This window comes from Hemiscyllium ocellatum, chromosome 4 (assembly GCF_020745735.1).
Source record: "Hemiscyllium ocellatum isolate sHemOce1 chromosome 4, sHemOce1.pat.X.cur, whole genome shotgun sequence".
Taxonomy (NCBI): Eukaryota; Metazoa; Chordata; class Chondrichthyes; order Orectolobiformes; family Hemiscylliidae; genus Hemiscyllium; species Hemiscyllium ocellatum.
In genome coordinates this window covers 124,411,983-124,434,697 of record NC_083404.1, presented here as the reverse complement: position 1 = coordinate 124,434,697, position 22,715 = coordinate 124,411,983, and the positions used below count along the sequence as shown (strand labels likewise).

Below are 22,715 nucleotides of genomic sequence, written 5' to 3'. Positions count from 1 at the left end.
TTGAACGAGAAATTGTTAAGGATGAGGACCAGTTCGGCCAAATGAATGAGAGTGTCGGTGGAAGGGTACTGTTGGGGACGTCTGGAGAGGAAAAAACGGAGGGCTTGGAGGCCCTGGTCATGGCGGATGGAGGTGTAGAGGGATTCAATATCCATGGTGAAGATGAGGCGTTGGGAACCAGGGAAACAGAAGCCTTGGAGGAGGTGGAGGGCATGGGTGGTGTCTCGAACGTATGTGGGGAGTTCCTGGGCTAGGGGGGATAGGACAGTGTCGAGGTAGGTAGAGATGAGTTCAGTGGGGCAGGAGCATGCTGAGACAATGGGTCGGCCAGGGTGGTCAGGCTTGTGGATCTTGGGAAGGAGGTAGAACCGGGCAGTGTGGGGTTCCTGGACTATGAGTTGGAAGCTGTTGGTGGGAGATCTCCTGAGGTGATGAGGTTCTGTATGGTCTGGGAGATGATGGTTTGGTGATGGTCAAGGGGGCAGTAGGAAGAGGTGTCCTCGAGTTGGCATTTGGCTTCAGCAGTATAGAGGTCAGTGCGCCAGACTACCACTGCGCCCCCTTTATCCGCTGGCTTGATGGTGCGGTTGGGATTGGAACAGAGGGATTGGAGGGCTGCGCATTGTGAGGGTGAGAGGTTGGAGTGGGGGAGGGGGGTAGACAGGTTGAGGCGGTTAATGTCCGGGCGGCAGTTGGAAATGAAGAGGTCGAGGGCAGGTAATAGGCCAGCGCGGGGTGTCCAGGTAGATGCAGTGTGTTGGAGGTGGGCGAAGGGGTCCTCAGAAGCTGGCCGGGAATCCTGATTGTGAAAGTAAGCTCGGAGGCGGAAGCGACGGAAGAACTGTTCGACGTCACGGCGTGTATTAAATTCATGGATGCGTGGACAGAGGGGGATGAAGGTGAATCCTTTGCTGAGGACTGATCATTCGTCCTCAGTGAGGGGGACGTCTGGAGGGATGGTGAAAACTCAGCAGGGCTGGGAACTGGGATCTGGTGTGGGTGTGGAGCTGAGAGTGGGGTCGGAGCCAGTAGCTGGAGTGGGTGTGATGATGGGGGGAATGGGGGTGGAGTCATGAGCAGGGGTAGTGTTCCCCTCGGGATTCTGGGGGAGTGGGGATCGTGACAGTGGGGTCTGTACGGGGCGTGTCAGCAGATTGCAGGTGAGTGGCGCTGGTGGGAGCGGAAGTGGTGGTGACCACGGCAGTAGGGGTGGCGAAAGTCACTGAGTGTGTGGCATCAGCGATGATGTGAGGGGCGGATGTGATGTCACATGTGATGCATGAGGAATTGTGAGGGGCGGAAGTGGTTGTGGGAGTTCCTGTGTCTGTGTGGGTTTCCTCCGGGTGCACCGGTTTCCTCCCACAACCCAAAGATGTGGCCATGCTGAATAGTATTAGGTGCATTAGTCAGAGGGAAATGGGTCTGGGTGAGTTACTCTTCAGAGGGTTGGTGTGGGCTGGTTGGGCCATAGGGCCTGTTTCCACACTGCAGGGAATCAAATCTAATATGTACTGAAGGAATTATGGGAGTTTGATTAGTCTGGAGGGGAAAACCAGGAAATTGAGCCTGTGTAGTGTTGTAGCCTTCACCCATTGAGAGTCTGCATTCTCTGCTCTACATTTTGTGCAGTTGAGGAGGAAAAACAATTATAAAACATTTCACAAAGTCATTAGTTGAATGAATGTCGAGCCAAAAGCAGAACGAATTGGATGGTGGAATCAAGTGAAAGAACTGGTTTGCTATCCAGTCTGTGAGGAGGAGAGTCAGGAACATTAGACGAGGGAGTTCCAGAGACAAGATGTGGATGGCTGAAAGCATGGCTGCAGTGGAACAAATGGAAGGCTAGGTAGATGAGGGGCAAGCGTTTGACATATGAGTAGCAGGGCTGAGTGGTATATGGGAGGATTTTAGGGATGGACATGTCTCTGACATGGGTGAATGAGAGAGAATGTGCAAGGGTTTAAATACAAAGGGAACACCTTGGATTGGAGAAATAGAGTAACTGGTGAACAAAATTTGGGCAAGACGAGATTATGAACTGATCTAACCTTTATACAGATGATGAGTTCATGGATGAATTGGATGAAATGGGCACCAAGATAGACACTGATACTGAAATGGAAGTAGGTACCTGGTGCAAGGAATATCAGGGTAGAATTGCTTGAGTGAACCTTTTGGATTCTCCATGTTAACGCATTGATAATATATAGAGAATGGAAGCTTTCCTGAATCATTTCAGTTTTCTGATCCAGCATTTGGAGATTCAGGATCACCCAGTGTTCATTTTTATTCAGGCAAAATCTATTCAACGCATTTCAAACATTTCAGTCACAAACTGGTTCCTCCATTTTTTTGGAGCTGCCTTCACATCTGGAGCTGATTATCACCAAGGAGATTAGAAACAGGAGCCACATCTGTTTTTATGGCAGAACCCTACCTCCAGTGGGAATCTGATTGAGTTTCGGGTTTCCCAGGGGTGGTGGGCCTTAAATTGATGTGGAGACCAGTTTCCTGTTTACTTACAGCTGATGGGGCAGGAATAGAGAGCTGTCTCAGATACCCCTACATGCCCTTTACTGAAACTGCAACGGCCCCAAGACAAATGTCAAAGCCTGCCACTGCACTGCAGGGAAGAAAGATGTCAAAGGGGGACCTGGCACCTGTGAAGGCGTGGAGGGAAGTGCTCTTCTGAGGGCTGGTAGGAGGAAGCCACCTGGTCATACAGTAGGAGCATCTCTCTGTTTCAGTCATCTCTCTGCCTCTGCCTCCAATTCCTTATCTCTTAATTGCTGCACCTCCCCTGATAAGCTACCTCCTCCCAGGCCTCACTGATACACCTTTCTGGAGGGCCTGATCATGGAGAGTGACCACCACAATGAATGGGATGATGGGAAGAAAGCGCAGGATGATGTCAGGCAGCTGACCCAGTGCCCTGTCAAGCATGAATCTGTGTTCTGCTTTGGACACCTTGTTATAGGACGGATGTTATTAAACTGGAAAGAATTTTACAAGGTTAGTGCCAGGACTCAATGCTCTGAGTTAGAGAGAGAGGTTGGACAAGCTTGGACTTTTTCTTTGGAGTGTAGGAGACTGAGGGGGGAATCTTATAGAAGTGTATAAGATCATGAGAGGCATTGGACAGGATGTATGCACTCAGTCTTTTTCCAAGTGTTGAGGAATTGAGGACTAAAGGGCATCAGTTTAAGGTTAGAAGAGAAAGAATGAAAGGGAACCTGAGGGGCAATATTTTTACACAGAGGGTGGTACACATATGGAATGAGTTGCCAGTGGAAGTAGCTGAGGTGGGGACATTAACAACATTAAAAGGCATTTCAACAAATGCATGGATAGGAAAGGATTAGAAGGATATGGGCCAAATGCTGGGAAATGGAGTTAACGTAGATGAACATTTTGGTTGGCATGGACTAGTTTGGACCAAAGGGCCTGTCTCCATGCTGTAGGACTCTATGACTCTAATCTGAGGTATTATCTAACCTCAGCAAAGAGTGTACCTGTCACCTTGATGTTGCAGCAGGCTGCAGCCACCTGTGAGATGGCACAGAGATCTGCATTGTGAAGGGCACAGAAATCTATAACCATTGCTCTAGGATATCACAATCTCCTTCAACATTGGCTCTCAGTGATCTGCAGTCATCTCCCCCTCTGCCCATAGAATCTTCTCATAGAGCAGGCCCTCCTTCTCCATAATGCCCTTCGATCTCCTTCTCCAGTTCCCTAATGCCCAGTGCTGTGACCTTCCTGTGCAGGTCACTTCTACTTCCCATCTCCAATGGCCTCAATTTCTGAGAGTGCAGCTTCCAATCTTATCTCCACGCCTCCTGGTGGATTCCAGGGTGCCTATGTAATTCCAGAGGGGTGACCACACACACACACACACACACACACACACACACACACGCACAATTGCACACAGGTGTGCGCAAACACACATGAACACAGACGCACACAGGTACAGGCATACAAACTACACAGACACAGACATGCACAGACACAGATACATACACACACAGACAATAACACTGACTCTTCTCCTAGTCTGTGATGGGCTCCTGCAATTTTAACTTTAAAAAGGAAGGAAATGCAAGATGTTAAAGGTAAAGTTGCCATAATCCTAGAGGACAGTGGGACTGCTATCTCATTAGAGAGAGAGAGAGAAGGATGACTGCTGGTGGCTCAGGTGAGGGCCACAGTTGAAAAGGAGGGCTCTTCACAGTAACCTCAGCCAGTGCAGGAATTAAACCCATACTGTTAGCATCACAAGCCAGTTGTCCAGCCATCTGAGCTAACTGACCCCCAGGAAACGTACAATATGTGTCTTGTTCAACTTTTCTGGCCTTTAATGATTTGAGCTGGTCTTGTATGGAATGGTCATTTCCAATAGATACATCCTGACGTCACTCTTTCCTCATGGGTTCAGCCTAGCAGGAGGCCCGAAAGTCACATTAGGTCCTGCACTTTGTACTGAGATGTGGCCGTTGTAGCCCATACTGTCTTTACACTGAGTTTACTGCATCTCTGTCTCTGTCTTATCCATCAGTGACGATGGTCTTACCTTCTGAATTTCCAGCAAGCTCTCTTATTTACATATAAATGCACCGAATACTAATCTGTGTATCTCTGATCTCTAGTTCAGTTTTTGCATGCTCCCTTCTAGTAGTCTATAACGTGACTGTTCATGTCCGATACACAGCATTTTACAAACCATCGCATCATTAACACGTACATTCTCATTATCCTACATCTATCATCAATGCCAGCATGGTCCTCACCTGTTGCCCTGGAACACAAAGCAGCTGAGTGAATGGCTGCCCCCAGGAAGGGTCCAAACATTGGAGAGATGGGCTTTTAGCAAGTCCTTACCTTCATTTGTTTGTCTGTTTAGGAGCAAGGGCATGTTTGGCACCACTGTTGCCCCCTCCATCAGGAAAACTGGAGCCATTCATTTTTCTGGCTGCCTACCTCCGTTCCAACCCAATCCAGGCCCTGGAGTTTGGGCCCAGAGTAATAAATCCAGGGATTTTGAGTCAAATGTGGACTTAACAGAATCTCAATAACACTTCTTAGGAATGGTACCCATATTCAGAGGGAGGAGTCTGAAGATGGTCAGTGCACCATAACCATTCATGCCAGATGACAAGCACCCCCAGACAAAGGATATTCCACATGCCTTTCACTATTGGTGTCCTATCTGTACAGTTTATGCATTTCTGAATGACTGTTGAGGTTTGTACTTAGGTATCAAGGTTCTATACAGATTCTTAAGATGGTGTCATATCTGGCAACTTGAAAACTTTGCACTGTACTCATGTGAGTACATGTGACCGTAAAGCTAATTCTTCCAGGTTGGCAGAAAGAGTACTTTGGTCAGTGGACATGTGTGAATTATGTTATTTCTCTCATATTTTTATTTTCTTATCATTCAGTCTTGCCCATGGCGTTTAAAACACTGGTTGATGCCACGTAATGACTACTTCCAAACTTGCCTTTTCATTTTTTAAAAAGGCTGGAATGATTCTTGCTCCATTCCCCAGTCTGAAAGTCAAAGATAGAGACTCTGTGAAAGTGTAGAGGGTACACTGGACATCTTTCTTCTGAGAGGGAGAGAGTGAAGAGCAAGGTGTTTTTTTGTTTCAGTTAAAAACATGTTAAATTCAGCTCTGTATATTCACTGTGTCTCTGCCCACAGATTCATACGTCCCTAATCAATGGCAGGCCGAGTGCTGATGATCCTTCCCCCACTTTGTTGGCGTTTACCTCGGCCCGTTATATCCGTCTCCTCCTTCAGCGCATCAGAACACTCAACGCTGACCTCATGACCCTTGGCTTCCGTGACCCTCGGGAAGTTGACCCAATTGTCACTCGCAGAGTAAGGAAATTGATGTGTTCGAGGCCATTTCAGGCATTTGTGATTTTTTTGTTGTTGTTTTTTTCTGATTGTTGCCAGTACTTTTATTCCTGTGAATAAAGAGGACACAATATTTTAACTTTTGGGGAAAGAATCATCCTCCTTCATTGTTTTGCGATGTTTTATAGCTTGTTTAAAACTTCTGCCTTTCTCCATGCTTTTAACATTTTGTAGATTATGGTAGACAATTGTCTCCAAAAGCAAGATGTTTCTATTTGCATGTGAAACCTGCTCCTACCAGTAACTACAAAAACCAGACTTGAGTTTGTACAAGTAACTCATTTAGAAGTATTCATACTGTAGCTCTGTTTTAAAGAAACTTAATTTTCAAATGTCTATCCAGGACAAATGTAAAGCTCATATTTGTATGTTCTGTGGATTGAGGAACTGAACGTGGTGACTCACGTTGAATAGTAAAATGCTTAAATATACATCTGGTTTGTTCTCTTGCACAGTATTATTATTCCATCAAGGACATCTCTGTTGGAGGCATGTGTATCTGTTATGGTCATGCACGCAGCTGTCCGTGGGATGAAGCACTAATGGTTCGTAGCTGATTTAATTCCGTCAAAAAATTAGTGCATGTGTAGCATTGTGCAGTCATCAAAACTGGCCAGAAACCAAGATCTGATCGGATTGTGAATACTTGTGTCAAGTGGGTGGCATTTTTGAACTGGCACATCTTGGTCAAGTTACTACCCAAACTCCTCCTTTATATCTGTAGTTATTCCTCTGCAAGCAGTGTAATAAAGATAGTTGTAAAACCACAAAAGTTATGGCACAGAAACATCATGCCTGCACCAGTTAAGGTGATTAGAGTTAATCCCATTATTCCAATATGACCCAATGAGTTTGGATTCCTCCTCATGTAGAATGCATTGAAAGTAAGGTGCCTGCCCTAGGCAAAGATGGCAGAATTACACCTACACTGACTACAGTAGAGAAACAATTTCAAATAGGGCAGAAGTAGTGTCAGTGTCTAAAATAATGGCAGTCCCTGGAGGGGGGCAGTGTCAGAAATCGGGAGCAATGATGTCACTTTCCCAAAATCCATCCCTTTCCCGTCATTCACCCTATCCATGCTCCTCATGATTTTGTAAACCTCTATAAGGTCACCCCTCAGCCTCCAACACTCCAGGGAAAACAGCCCCAGGTATTCAACCTCTCCCCATAGCTCAAACCCTCCAACCCTGGCAACATCCTTGTAAATCTTTTCTGAACCCTTTCAGATTTCACAACATCCTTGCTATAGGGCATTTAAATCCCATCTTCCCTGCTGTTGTGGGAGGTGAAGTTGACACAATGGGGGTGGAATGTGATGCCAGGCCTTCCCACATTTTCATTTCAGGCAAAACTGTAGGAAAAAAAAAGCCCAATTTTAATTTATTTTGAAGAATATAACATTAAGGAATGGTGACAAGGAGTTGCTGGTATCAATTTCCTTTCTCCTCTTGCTTCATTTAGTGTTGCTTATAAATGTAAGTTGTTATTGATCAGAGTAATCTACTTAAAGTACCTCAGGTTGTCAGTTTAACCTAAAGGAAATGTTACTCGCTCAAGGTGCTTCTCTAACATTGTTATACATCGTGCCATGGATTTTTAAAATAGCGAGCTGCTGTTTAAACCACCCGATATTACATTTACATACGCACATGCAGCCTAAGAACAGGAGTAGGCTTTTCTGCTGTTTGAGTCTGTTCTGTCATTCAGTCCCTCTGACTGAATTGAAATTCAAGCGTGTCACGATCACTCTTTATGAAGCTGCCAACTTCATAATAATAGCAGCATTTCTCTCTGTCAGATATTAGGCTAATTGACCTGCAGTTTCCTGTGATTCTTGAAAGGAGGAGGTGCATTTGATAGTTTCCAATCTGATGGGACCTTTTCACAATCTTGGGAATTTGGGGAAAATTACAACCAGTTTGTTACTTTTTTTAAGACCTGGGGGATGCAGATTAACAGGTCCTGGGGCTTGTCTTAGTTTCAGTAGCTTCCTTGACAACCTTTCTATAGTGATTGTAATTGTTTTAAGTTTCTTCCTTTTACTTATTTTTAATTTACATGTATTTCTGGAAGGCTTTTAAATGTCTTCTACTTTGAAGATAGAGGCTCTTTAATGCTCCAGCCATTTCCTTATATCCTATAATCAACTTCCTTATTTGGCAACAGATTCTTCTCAAAGAGTTGTCCTTTCTCACCAAAATGTATTGCTGCAGGGAGTTATGAAATATCTCCTTCTCAGTTCAATAAAATACCATGCAAACTGAACATAAGGCATAAACTAAATTGTTTCCTCCAATGCTATACATGACTACAGTTACAATTGAAGAATTGATCATATTTTTAGCAAACTTAAGCAACTTATGAACTGGCTCTCTTGATAAACTGGCAAAATTTATATACCTTATACGCAAAGTTTATTATCTTATCACGATCTCCGTGATGCCCGAGTAGTCAGCTGAAAGGGTGTGACTGAAAAGGCAAAGTTGCATTATTATTTAAATGACTTATGCTGTAAATAACATGTAACAGTGATGTGTATGCCTACTGCATTCCATTTCTATTATTATTTAGTGTGTGTTTTTATATTGATTATGTGCACCTCTTGATTATCCAGAATACTTGATCAATCAGCACAGATGCAGTTAATAAAAGATTTGCTGGACTACATGTTGAACATTTGGCCTGAAGGAGTTTCTCACCGTTTCCATCCCTTGGGTTTTCTGTGGCTAAAGGGCCTTAGGTAGTGGTCTTTCTCCACTGTGCCTTTTCAGCGCCATTACCATTCTGTCCTGGACCTTGGGCAATGCAATCTTCAAGCCTGGGTCATAGACCAGCACTGATGCACTGGAACAACAGCATGTTTTGGCTACTTGGCGTTTAGGCCGGGTTGCTGGGTTCCTGAAAATAGAAGCAGTGTTGGACAGTGAGTTATTTTACTACAAATGGTTCACTTTACAGGCTAAGTAGAGACTAGAGCAGACACCTTTCTACATTTACTGGAAAGTTATCAAGCAAAGTGGCTCCACAATTCTCTCAGGCAGAAAATACTATATTATCATTTTGACTAGTGGAGAAACTGTGGTTGTTGACAATCAGTACACAGTTTTGTAGTGTCAACAGTCTTCCACACCGTTAGGTGCTCTTGCGATACAGGGAAATAATGATTAGCTACATATCGAAGATTTGCCTAACGAGAAATTTTGATTGATGTTGCAATATGACAGAATGAAATACCATTCCAAGCCCTCCCTCACTATTCCCACTTCGTCTGGATTAGATTTAGCCAGCCCAAATCCCAATACATGAAGCGAAAATAAAAAATATGTAGTCTGACTTTCAAAGAAATCTCCAATGAGGAAGTGAGGCGCTTAAAGAAATATAAACAGTCCAAAGTGCTTGTGAATTGGGCAAAGTTGACAGTACTTTAAAATTCAAATTTTCCTTGAATTCAGCCACAGACCTGATATCTGATCTCTGCTCCATTTTGATCTTGCCCCTTTTGGCCACTGAAATAACCTTGAGAAAGCTTTGCTCTCTGGGCAGTTTAAACATCACAGAAATCTGTTTCTTTTCTCATCCCTATTCAGAGAACTGAGCATGGACTCAAACAAACCAGAACCATCTGTCTGGCACAATCAAGTGCTGTTGATTACTAAGTGTTTGTGGAGCTGAACTTTGACACCGGTTGATCTCAGTGAAATCATTGCATTTAGACTCAATGCATAGAATCAATTTTTTTAACAAGTTGAAAAGACAAAGTGCCAGACTGAGGAACAAGTAAACGAATACCTGCTCAGCAGTTTTTTCAATTACTGCTTCCAGTTTAGATCCTGCCTTAATATTTAATTCTGAACACCTTTCTTTTCTCCTGGGTTGTTTGAAATTGAGAATACTTCTAAAATCAAGGAAAGTAACATTTTCTTTTTTTTCCTAAATTTTTTAAAAATAGAGATTGCAGTGTCAATGTGAACACAATACCTGTGGGGAGAGCTGCAGTGAGTGTTGCCCTGGTTACCATCAGAAACCATGGCAGTCTGGAACCTTTGCTTCTGACAACACTTGTGAGAGTGAGTAAATATTTCTCAACACATTTAGTAGAAGGCAGAGAAAATGGGTGACACAGCTGCCATTTCAAGGGTCAGTGCTGAGATCACTGCTTTTTGTCGTTTATATAAATGATTTGGATGTTAACATAGGAGGTACGGTTAGTAAGTTTGCAGATGACACCAATTGGTGCTGTAGTGGACAGTGAAGAAGGTTATCTCAGCGTACAATAGCACCTTGATCAGATGGGCCAATGAGCTGAGGAGTAGCAGATGAAGTTTAATTTAGATAAATGTGAGGTGTTGCATTTTAGTAAGGCAAATTAGGACAGGATGCATACAGTTAATGGTAAGGCAGTGGGGAGAGGTGCCTAACACAGACCTAAGGGTACTGGTGCATTGTTCCTTGAAAGTAGAGTTGCAGGTAGACAAGGTGGTGAAAATAACGTTTGGCTCACTTGCCTTCATTGATCAGAACATTGAGCATAGGGGAGAATGCGGGTAAGTGGAGTTGAAATGCCCATCAGCCATGATTGAATGGCGGAGTGGACTCGATGGGCCGAATGGTCTTTCTTGCACTCCTATGTCTTATGGTCTTAGGAGTTGGGATGTCATGTCGTGGCTGTACAGGACATTGGTGAGGCCGCTTTTAAAACACTGTACAATTCTGGTTGCCCTTCTTTCGGAAGGATGTTGTTAAACTTGAGAGGGTGCCACAAAGATTTACAAGGATGTTGCTGGGGCTGGAGCTACAGGGAGAGGCTGAATAGGCTGGGGCTGTTTTTCCTGGAACGTTGGAGGCTGAGAGGTAACCTTATAGAGGTTTATAAAGCCATGAAGGGCATGGATAGGGTGAATAACCAAGGTCTTTTACCAAGGGAGAGGGAGTCCAAAACTAGAGAGTGTATGTTTAAGGCGAGTGGGGAAAGATATAAAAGGTACCTAAGGGGTGGTACATGTGTGGAATGAGCTGCCAGAGGAACTGGTGGAGGCTGGTACAATTACAGCATTTAAAAAGGCATCTGGATGGCAATGTGAACAGGAAGGGTTTAGAGGGATAGGGGCCAAATGCTGGCAAATGGGACAAGGCCAGATTGGGATGTCTGATTGGCATGGATGAGTTGGACTGAAGGCTCTGTTTTCGTGCTGTATGACTCTGTCTCTATAGTAGCCCTCTAGTTTGGCAGTCCACACACTCATTCTGGGTCAGATATGTGCAGTTCACCAACTCAGTAATGGTTGAAGAATCATCAGACAGTGCTCTTTCCTCAAAGGAGTTTGACCCTTTTAAGTAAAGAAAAGTGATTTAAGATTGATGCTTGCCCATTTTCCCCACCCTCACAAGCATCACCGACCTGGCTACCATCTCTTCCCCACTTACTACTCCATGATTAAAAGGTCTGATTGTTGCTGTTGTTATGGCCTCCTGGCCTGCACCAACCTCCTGTTGTCCACCTCCCTCCCATTCCTTGCAATTGTTGACTCAGCAAGCCCCACTTTTCTGCAGCAAACCGCTCCTACTCAGATAGTGTACCAGTTCCCAACCTAAAGCCACAATGCAGTAATTCAAGAACCCACCTTCTCAAGGGCAACTAGCCAGCAACATCTACATCCCATGAATGAAATTTTAAAAAATGTCTTGCCTCCTGCACGTTCAGGATTAGCATCTCAGATCCTAATCTAATGGTTCTTCCACATGTCACCTTTTGTTATTTTATCATTCACTATGAAATGGTGTTCTCTGGTTCTCAAACCTTCCGGCAACGATTGGACTGAACTCTCCCGTTCGATGCAGCATGAAGATCCATATCATTGCTGACCTCTCTCTGAGCAACCTTCCCTCTCCAAACAAAAACTACTATTTTCCTTTATTTTGCAATAAAATTAACTGTACCATGGTCATTTTAAGTTGAATGTAAAATAATAATGCCATGTTTGATCCACCAAAACTTCAGGCATTTCAATTGCATGACTGAAATGTAGCTTGAAGCGATGTAAAGATTATTATAGCAGTTCTCAAGAGTTTCTGGTGCATCTTTCATATTTGTACAGCTTTGATGGATACATGAAGGTTTTAGTAGACATCATTAATTAGTAAAATAGCTATCAGTCTGATTTGAGTCAGATAATGAAAACATTTACCTCCATTGTTTTTTAAATAGAGTGTAACTGCCATGACAAAGCAGAAGACTGTTACTATGACCAGAGTGTAGCTGATCGCAAGCTGAGTTTGAACATACATGGTCAGTACAATGGTGGGGGTGTCTGTATTAATTGTACCAACAACACTGCAGGCATCAACTGTGAGACCTGTATTGATGGCTTCTACAGACCTCACAAGGTAACTATTGCGTGAAATAGAATTCTTTAGTTTCATTTCCTCGTTTAGCCAACTCGCTCTCCATTCTTCCAGCAATGTTGCAATATTAAAACACTACATTTCAGATGCCTCCTTTAAAATATGTTTTTTAATAATATATTTTTATTAAGAAAAAATAAATTTTTAAATATTACAAATTACAACAGATACAAAACAATGCAATTCAAAACAGTACAAAAATAGTACAAAACTTTGTGGGCGGCACGGTGGCACAGTGGTTAGCACTGCTGCCTCACAGCGCCTGAGACCCGGGTTCAATTCCCGACTCAGGCGACTGACTGTGTGGAGTTTGCACGTTCTCCCCGTGTCTGTGTGGGTTTCCTCCGGGTGCTCCGGTTTCCTCCCACCGTCCAAGATGTGCGGGTCAGGTGAATTGGCCATGCTAAATTGCCCGTAGTGTTAGGTAAGGGGTAAACGTAGGGGTATGGGTGGGTTGCGCTTCGGCGGGTCGGTGTGGACTTGTTGGGCCGAAGGGCCTGTTTCCACACTGTAAGTAATCTAATCTAATCTAAACCCAAAAAATAAAAAAAATTCCCCAGCCCACCTTCCTATACAAATGTATAAACATATATAGAGAAGTATAACATTTTTAAAAGGAACCTAAACTAGCAATTTAACTAACTAAATAAATACCTAACAACAAACAACTAAATAGTAATAACTCAGCCCAGCCAAACAAAACACTCATACATTCACAGTTCTTCCTCCCTGGATATTGGACTCATGAAACACAGTCGTTATGGCTATATAAAAGCCCTTGTTAGTGTGGCAGATAAATCTGTGTTGAGGTATCTCAAAAAGGGTTGCCATGTCTTGTAAAAATTCTCAGTTTTGTGGTGTACCATATTTGTCAGAAAATTGAGGGGAATATGCTCCATAACAATCTTCTGCCAACCCGACAGGCCTGGGGGGTTTTCTGATATCCAACCTAGCAAGATATTCTTACACAGAATGTAAGAATTGAAAAGTTTTTCCTGATGCGAGTTTGCAGGAAATACAATGGGTAGACCCAAAAGGAGCGAAATAGGGTCCTCCTCCCCCCCTACACCTAAAATCCTCTCCATTGCACCCACCACAGCGCTCCAATATGTTTGAAGCCTGTCACAAGACCAAAGACAATGGGTAAGAGTACCCATACAGACCTTGCACTTAGGGCATGCTGAAGGTACCCCTGGTTTAAATTTTGACAAATGGTCTGGGACTAAGTGGACCCTGTGGAGAATCTTCAACTGTAAAGCAAGGCTCCTATTGCAAGTTGAAAACTTCCTTGCATTCTATTTAAAATATGTTGACTTACAATTTTTAAATGTATTGATGAAAATTGTTTTTAAGATCAGGGTGGCGTTCAAGGTGGCATTCAATAGTGGAGAGCTGAAAGAGCTGATAATGTTGATCTATTTATAGGTCTCTCCTTTTGACCATGATCCTTGCTTGCCATGTGACTGTAACCCAGCAGGATCTATAAATGCTACTTGTGTGAAGGATGATAATCACGCACTTATAGAACGTGGTGAGTTGATCTTAAATGGGGCTTATTTGCTCTTCTTTAATCTTTCATGGGATGAAACCATTGCTGGCATTGTTTATCCCTGATTGTCCTTGCATAATTTATGGTGAGCCACTAACATGCACTGCTACAGTCCATTTGGGACAGGAACACCCACAAGTACACTGAGGGAGGACGTGCTGGAATTTTGACCGAGCGACAGTAAAGGAGCGGTGATATAATTCCGAGTCAAGATGGGTGCATTGTTTAGAAGGGAATATTTTGAAGGTGATGGTGCTGTCATACGTTCATTATCCTTTCCTCTATGATTGAAGAGTTTGAGCTATGGGGAGAGGCTGAATAGGCTGGGGCTATTTTCCTTGGAGCGTCGGAGGCTGAGGGGTGCCTTTGTAGAGGTTCATAAAATCATGAGGGGCATAGATAGGGTGAATGACCAAGGTCTTTTTCCCAGGGTAAGGGAGTCCAAAATTAGAGGGTGTAGGTTTAAGATGAGAAGGGAAAGATTTAAAAAGGACTTGAGGAGCAATGTTTTTCACACAGAGAATGGTGTGTGTATGGAATAAGCTGCCAGAGGAAGTGGTGGAGGATGGCATAATAACAACATTTAAAAGTCACCTAGATGTGTACATGAATATGGACCAAACGCTGGCAAATGAGACTAGATTAATTTAGGATATCTGGTCGGCTCAGATGAGTTGGACCGAAAGATCGGTTTCCGTACTGGACATCTCTATATAACCCTATGGTAAAGGTCAGGTTTGAAAAGTGCAGTTGAAGGGGACTTGGTGATTTGCTGCAGTATATCGTGTAGATGATACATACTGCTGCTACTGACTGTCAGTGGTGGAAGGAGCAAAGATTGAAGAATGCCGATGAAGTGGCCTTACCCAAACAGTGTATATTCATTAATCAACCATTGTATTTGGAGAGACTTTGTAAACGACCCAATGCTACAGTACACGCTGAATAATAGAAATAGGTAGAAGACCAGGAAACAATTTTGCAATGTTATTTGACTGATGCTCATTAGTGGATGTCAATGGCTCAAGCTCTTAAATATCTCCCCAAACCTTTTGCCCTTTATTTCACACGACCTGGGCTTATGACTTCCATTCCACTTGTTTGTCAGGCACTGCACAAATTAATTGAATTTCGAATGGATCTGCACCAGTTTTCTCTCGCGTTGATTTGCTTTCTAATTTTATTTTGTCCTAGGCCTGTTCCCTGGTCAGTGCCATTGCCAAGACGGTTACACAGGGAAGACATGCAGCCATTGTGCTCCGGGCTTCAAAGGCTTTCCCAGTTGTGCACGCTGTAACTGTAGTGTAGCTGGTAGCATCAATGATGACCCTTGCGCTGAGCCGTGCCAATGCAAGGTTTGTCGATGCCATCTGACAATGGCACAACTTCTTGAATTGAATTTATGGTCATGTGTACCGAGGCACAGTGAAAAGCTCTTCTTTCCAATCCCTTTCAGAGAAAGGGAAAGTCTGTAAGTTTTGTAAAGACCAAATATGGATCTACATGAGAATGCAGTGCTACAGGTTTGGGTTTTGGACTGGGGAATTGGAAATCTAATGCATGTCTGATAACAATGTCTGATGCCATGCTTTCACTGGTGCATGTTAAGATTGCAATTGATGGTGGTTATTTATAAGTGTGGGGTATAAGTCATAAAATGCACTGCCTTCATTAATTTATGCTCAAACGCGAACAAATCTAAATTACAGAGAAACATGGAGGGGGAGAACTGTAACCAGTGCAAGCCAGGGTTCTACAACTTGCAGGAGAGGAATCCCGAAGGATGCACAGAGTGCATCTAATATACGGTGGTTTTTTTTGACTTGATTTGCTAGCCATCCAATTATTGGATGTTGGGAAGGGTCTCAGAGCTAATGGATGATCACAAGCATTGTAGGAGCTGCAGTTTGCTATTTGTAGATAAAGAGAAAGAGAGGGAGAGGGGGAGAGAGAGAAGTTGAGGGAGGAAGAGGGAAGGAGAAGGAGCTGGGCCAAACAGCAAGTTTAACCATTTTTCTTTTCAATTCCACTATCCTACTTAAAAGGTGTAAAGGAAGGAATTTCCTGCAAAATTTCCAGGTAAAAACAATGTCAGGGAGTTGGACTGGTTGGAAGATCCATCTTTACTCCCCACACACTTCCCTCCCAACTACAAAGTCAAGGTTGAGGTGAAAATTCTGATTAATTCCTGTATCACAACCTCATCTTTCCCCAACCTTGTAATGTTTATTTACTTCTTGTGCAGTCACAAGAATGCTGGAGCCTTGACTGAAAGAAAGCAGTTTGGAACTATTCAGTAAAGTCAGTGTTCACTACTGAACGCCTGGGCATCCAGGAGAAGAAAGGATTAAAATGCTCACTATTCAATAGCTGGCTTGGTTAATGTCACAGGATTAGATTTACTTGTAAACAAATGTTTCCAGAATGTCATCACTCTCAGGGCAATGTGCAAGAAATCAGAAAATGTCAGACATGCCCACAGGTCAATCAGTGCTATCCTGCCACAATTTAATTATATCTTACCATGTTGTAAAGTAAAGAGAAATAAAGGTTTTATTTATTAACTGATGAAACTCCTGCACAGAATATCAGTTTAGTAGAAGGATTGCTTTTGGACTGTCTGAATGAATGTTGACCCCTCCTCTGAAATCAACTCTTTTTGCATCACACATTTTGTTTGTCCCATAGATAAGCACAGAGTTTTCTCAGGCTGTTTCAGCAGCCCCCACCTAAAAGGTAATAGTCAGGTTTTGTAAATGATAAAAGCCGTCCTGTGGATCAGTCTACCCCAAAGCCTTCCAGAGACATGCTGGACCAGCCTTAGCTCAGTGTCCCTCACAGGTTGCAGGTTCAGTAACATAAGACAAACATTTTAGACTCAAAACACTTTGAGTGCAGTACTGAGGGAGTGCTGCACTATTATTTGAACGAAACACTGAACTGATGTCCCACCTGCTCCTGTGGTTGAGAAACAGAGGAGATATTCCTGAGGTTGTGACCAATATTTATTCCTGAACCAACAGATCGAAAAACTACCAGTCATTACTTTCTGGCTATATATGGGAGCTTGCTGTGCAGTAATTGCTGCAGCATTTTTCTGCATTACAACTGCAGCTTCACCTAATTGGTTGTCAAGTGAGTTGGGTTGCCCTGGGGTGCTACTACATGGTTCTATCCAGTTCTTTCTTTGCCACAGGGTTGCTGCTGGGAAAATAGATGCTACAACCTGTGGTTCTTCCCTAATGAGAGCAGTCAGAGGCATGCAACAACACCCACCTCGTCACCCAGATAAAGCCTGAGGCCTAGTTTCTACTGAGTCTCCAGTATCTTGCTTTGAGCACAGATTGACAACTGCATAATTATGTTTACCCCATACTCTCCAAAGTATAGATGTTGTGTTATGTCTCACAGTTGATATGCAGTCTGCCTATAAGAGACGTTCCCGTGATATCATCGTAGTATTTGACCTGAGGGTATAAATGTCTCAGACTCCATTTTAACTAGGCCCTATTTGAAACACAACAAGCTGATGAAAGCATACGGTACTCGGTAACCAAATAACTTCATATTAGCCCATACGCTGAAGAGTTTGTGAGTATAAAACCTGAATCCACGCAGAGCTGTAACAAATGCTTGTTGAATCATTCAGTACTGTGTTACCCATGCCTAACTGTCTGTTATGGGAGCTACGCAGTTTTAGGTATTAAAACATTGCTGGAGAGAAGGCCCAAACCTTGGTGGCAATTTAGAAGTTGCTACCTACAATATGAGTGTAGAGACAGAGTTTTCTCTGTCCGATGCTTTAATGAGTTGTCTCCCAGTTGCATTTGACTGTGATAACAATGTCTGATGCTATGCTTTCACTGGTGCATGTTAAGATTGCAAATGATGGTGGTTATTTATAAGTGTGGGGTATAAGTTATAAAATGCACTGCCTTCATTAATTCATGCTCAGACTCGAACAAATCTAAATTACAGAGAAACGTGGAGGGGGAGAACTGTAACCAGTGCAAGCCAGGGTTCTACAACTTGCAGGAGAGGAATCCCGAAGGATGCACAGAGTGCTTCTGCTTCGGGCTGTCTGGTGTTTGCGAAAGCATTTCCTGGTCCATTACACAGGTGAGTGGTGACTGGTTCATGATGTGTCTGTGTGGGTTTTATTTACATTTTGCAAATACCTCTCCTTGTGGGATAGTTTTCATTTCATTGGAAGCAGATGAAGCTGGCTGTTTTAGGAGCCATTACTAGTCCAGCACAGTGTGTTGTACCAAGCATCAGGGAAATAGTGCAAGGGGCAATTTAACTCTACTCTGCTTTTGAAAGAATTTTTAACATGCCACTGGCATGGATTTGTAAATAGTCACTATGCTATATTTCAGTAAACCAGCTCTGTGCTTTGAGTTGTCAGTTGCTCCATTGTAAAATTGTTGTGCAAGGTTACACAGTCTATTAAACCTCTCTTTAAACCTTGAAACGGCACAGAAGAAAATTGCATGGCTTTTATAACAATTTCATTGTCTATAAATTGCCTGGTTGCTCCTGAATTGTTATATTGGGTGTCTCGGACTTCATAAGTGGGGATTTGTTTTATTTCTTGTAGACCCAGGATTTGGTCATTAAGCTTTCAGCAAGTCGCTATTCCCAGTAGAGCAGAATTAGCTCCTGTGAAAGCAGGCATCTGGAGGAAACCGTTTTCATTTTTAACTGAGCAGCAAGTTCAAGTTTAATTTAATCTGGATGGATATTGTAGTAAGGTGTGGTCTTCTGTCTAATGATTGAATATGAACAATCTTTATTATACATAATTTTTGACAAGAGTGGAGATCTTGTGGAACCCACAGGTTTGGGCTCAGGTTCCATATGAGTGATTGTTACTATGACATAACTGTTTATGTATAGAAGGTATTAGAGTTAAAGATAATAATTAACTCTTTACCCCACAGATATTGGTTCCAGTTTACCAATGCAGTGGTTGAGCAGCATATTTATTTTGAAACTTCCACCTTTTAATATAAATGAATAATTTCTCTCAAACTAGAATTTGTAAATCTTAATTGATGATGTAAATGTGAATTCTGTTTCACTGGTTCAGTAAAACTCATCACAGCATCTCCCAATCTGACATATTGTTGATTTTCAAAAGACAATGGAGCTTTTAACTTCCTTAGTCCATCCTTCAATATTTCTGCATTTCAAACATTCAATCTGTGAGGTTAGGGTTAACTCCGACCCTAAAAAAGTGCCTTCCAATTTAAACAACTGTCATGAGCTCGAAGAAAATGATAGTCTTGTCCTGTCTTCTCTTGATGTGTGACCTGTTAGAGGTCTTCAAATGGATGAAAGATTTTGGGTACAGGGAGAATGTTCACCTTCTGGGAGAGAGTTCAATCAGAAGTCATCAGTGTACAGAAGAAATCCCTTAAGGAAATCAGAAGATACTTCTCAGCTAAAGAGAAGTTAAGTTCACTCTCCTAGCGAGTGGTTCAAGGGAATAGAATAGATGTCATTGATGGGAAATGAGACAAGCATCTGTGGGAGAAGGCAACAGGTGGTTCCCATGTTAGACTTAAATGGGAAAAAACTGGCAAGGAGTTCAAGTGGAACATTAACACCAGCATGGACTGTTTGGGTCGAATGGCCTATTTCAGTCTGATATACGCTATCCAATCCGATGTAATTGATTTTCTACACCTCTTTACTATTAGTACACATTATATTGTGGTACACACTGTGGACTTTGACCTGCATCATATTGATTTCTCAAAAAGACAGCCAATCAACTTATAATTTTTATCTTCAAATATTTTCAGTGATCTAACCTCCATAACTGTCTGGAGTGGAAAGTTCCAAACATTCTGAGAGCAGAAATTCCTTTGCATTCTTAGTTTTAGGTTGTCCCCTTCTCTTGTAACTATGTCTCCTAGTTTGAGATTCCCTCACATTTTCTCAACATTTACTGTGTCCAGCACCCCTCAGAATCTTATGTTTCAGTAAGACTACCCTCATTTTTCTAAATGCTAATGAATAAAGACCTAACCTGCTTATCCATGTTAACATGGATATGGCTGGGGAGTATATGGGGATGATGGCTGGGTTTCCCTATCTCACATTCTAACAGATTCCATGCTCACCAGATCAAAGATGTCAGGGTGGAGCTAGGAATTCTACTGAATCTGTGCACCTTCCAGGGAAATCCAATCTATGACATATCAAGAGGGACTGGATCAGTTAGGACTGTGTTCACTGGAGTTTAGAAGCGTGAAGAGGCAACATATAAAAGCTTAATAGCACAAGACAGGGTGAATGCAGGAAGTATGTTCCCAGTGACTGGGGAGCCAAGCACCAGGGGTCAATACCAGCCAACCATTTAGGGCTGAGATCACGAGAAGAAACTTCTCCACCCAGAGAGTGGTAAATGAGTGGAACTCTGTCACAGAAAGCAGTTAAAGCCAAATGTTGAATATTTTCAGGAAGGAGTTACATAGCTAAATGGATCAAAGGTGTAGGGAGAAAGTGTGACTGGGGTATTATTATTATTGTTATTATTAGTCATAGACATACTGAATGGCAGAGCAAGCTTGAAGGGCCAAATGGCCTACTCTTGCTCCTATTTCTAGATTGCTTTGATCTAAGCTGGACATGTCTGAACCCCTCTGGAGCATCGCCTGTTTCATTCAAACACTTCTCCAGTACTTTGAAGTTAATGAGGAGAATCACATCAAGCTAATCAAATGTTCCACTTGCATTAAATGTCTCAGGAAACAAGTCAGGGGCCACTAAATTAATTGCATTAATGTTCGGGTGAGTCAGTCCCCCCCCATACCTGCACACTAAACAACATTACAATATGTCAGAAAGAACGGGTGTGATTCAAGCATTTTCCAATTTTGTATATTTGTTTCTGCAAACAAATTGAAGTAATTACCTTTTCCAAGTTTCTTTTTAATGCACAATTTTGTACAGCATTTAAACACTTTTTATATAAGGAATATCACAGTTACAGTTCGGTTTGGATTATCATTTAATTTAGTTTTCATCAACATTGTTGACCAACTAATGAATGGCATTAATATATTTGTACGGTGCCGAATCTTATAATCTGAAATGCGATGACAAATGTCACACAACTCACATTTTTATTTTGAAGGTCACGGATGTTAATGGATGGCAAGTGACTGACCGTCAAGGTATTAAAAAGATCCAGTCTTACCAGGATTTGTATGGAGACCCTACCCGAATGAACGTTAACATCACTGAGGCCACAAAGTCTCTGCCTGCTTTGTATTATTGGACAGCCCCAGAATTGTACTTGGGTAATAAGGTAAAATGACCTGTTTCAAAAAAGCATTCAACTTGAATTTCTCATTTCTCAATAATAAACATGCTTTGAAATTATTTCCATGATAGGCCCGAGAGAAAAATTCCATTACAACTTCTATTATTAAAAGTAGGACATAATTATATCAAGATTGGATATTGGCATATTATTGAATTTAGTTAAAATATTGTAACATGTTCACCATGTGTCCATTTACTTACAAAATAGCTACCATCATTTCGTAACCAAGGAAATTAAACAGCAACCACACGATTTAAAGAAAATGGGATTGAGGATGAAAAGGGCATGTAATTGGGTGTATCTTGCAGACTCCTTGGTTAACTGCATCCTTGGTCCCTATACAACCATCCCACTTTACCACCAACTGAGGCCCTTAATTAATGACCACTTAAAGGTGTTCGGATATGGGATGTATCTTCCCTCTCTCCCACCCACTCCTCCACTTTTTGCAGCCCCATGACCCCCATTCTCCCATATTCTCCTGCCATCAGTTATTTCTCTTCTGTGAGTGTAGGTGCTTCCTGCTAATCTTCACAACCTCCAAAGCCAATGTGTCACTCCATGGCTGCAGTGCCCGGTCCTGAATGCCGCACTGTAAATTTCAGTCTATTCCCAGTGTTTTATTGAAAGGACTTCCCATCATTTGTATTCTTATATGCTGAAGACAAAGTACCAATGGTTGAGTAGGCAATACCTCAGGAATATGGATTTTCGCAAGTTTAATAGATAGGTTCCAAGCTATCTGAAGATTAGAAAATTCTCATTCCTTTGTAGATGATGAGGGGTCCAGCATAGATAATCATTTCAGGGAGGTTCAGGCCTACTGTAGCAAGGCTTCATCAACTTCAATGCAAATGGTGTCTGAGAAAATCCAGACCTAGACTGCTATGAGTCACACGGGGTCAGGAGTCTAATCAACTCACCCTTGGTCGCTTCTCATGAGGCTCCTCGTCATCAGCAAAGCTGTTATCAAATCAGAGCTTTAGATCCAAACTGTGGGAAGTCTCAAGTTTGTTCTGAATTCAGAATTTTGTTCTGAGCCATTGAGAGGTTTCTCAGGCCATTTCAGAGAGCAATTAATAATCAGCCACAGTGCTGTGGTCCTGGAGACAAATATAGGCCAGACCAGGTAAGGGCAACAGATTTCCTTTCTAATGAACCAGATGGGTTCCTACAGCATCAGCCTGGACCACTGGATTACAAGGCAAAAGTGAGGACTGCAGATAAGAGTAAAGATTAAAGTGGTGCTGGAAAAGCACAGCAGGTCAGGCAGTATCCAAAGACCAGGAAAATGGACATTTTTTTTATTTCAAAAATATACTTTATTCATAAAATATTTTGATGGTCTGTACAGTTGGTCATGCCATACATACGTAAACATTCCATTCCTTTGCATACAGAGATCAGAATTTATCGCTTGTATATACAGGTCTGTACGTTTATCAATCATATATGCATATATTTAGCCAAGGCATCAGCAGAGCCCAAATGACTGC

General features: G+C 42.4%; 1 protein-coding gene across 1 annotated transcript in view; it reads left to right on the top strand.

Moving 5' to 3' along the window:
- The window catches only part of lama1 (laminin, alpha 1), a 308,489-nt gene that overhangs the window by 128,189 nt on the left and 157,585 nt on the right, over positions 1–22,715 (top strand). The window contains exons 5-12 of the mRNA XM_060823828.1: positions 5,708–5,887; positions 6,382–6,471; positions 9,879–9,996; positions 12,135–12,313; positions 13,757–13,862; positions 15,075–15,235; positions 17,859–17,999; positions 21,028–21,201. Coding sequence (XP_060679811.1) covers positions 5,708–5,887; positions 6,382–6,471; positions 9,879–9,996; positions 12,135–12,313; positions 13,757–13,862; positions 15,075–15,235; positions 17,859–17,999; positions 21,028–21,201 — 1,149 coding nt within the window. The remainder of the gene's footprint in view (positions 1–5,707; positions 5,888–6,381; positions 6,472–9,878; positions 9,997–12,134; positions 12,314–13,756; positions 13,863–15,074; positions 15,236–17,858; positions 18,000–21,027; positions 21,202–22,715) is intronic.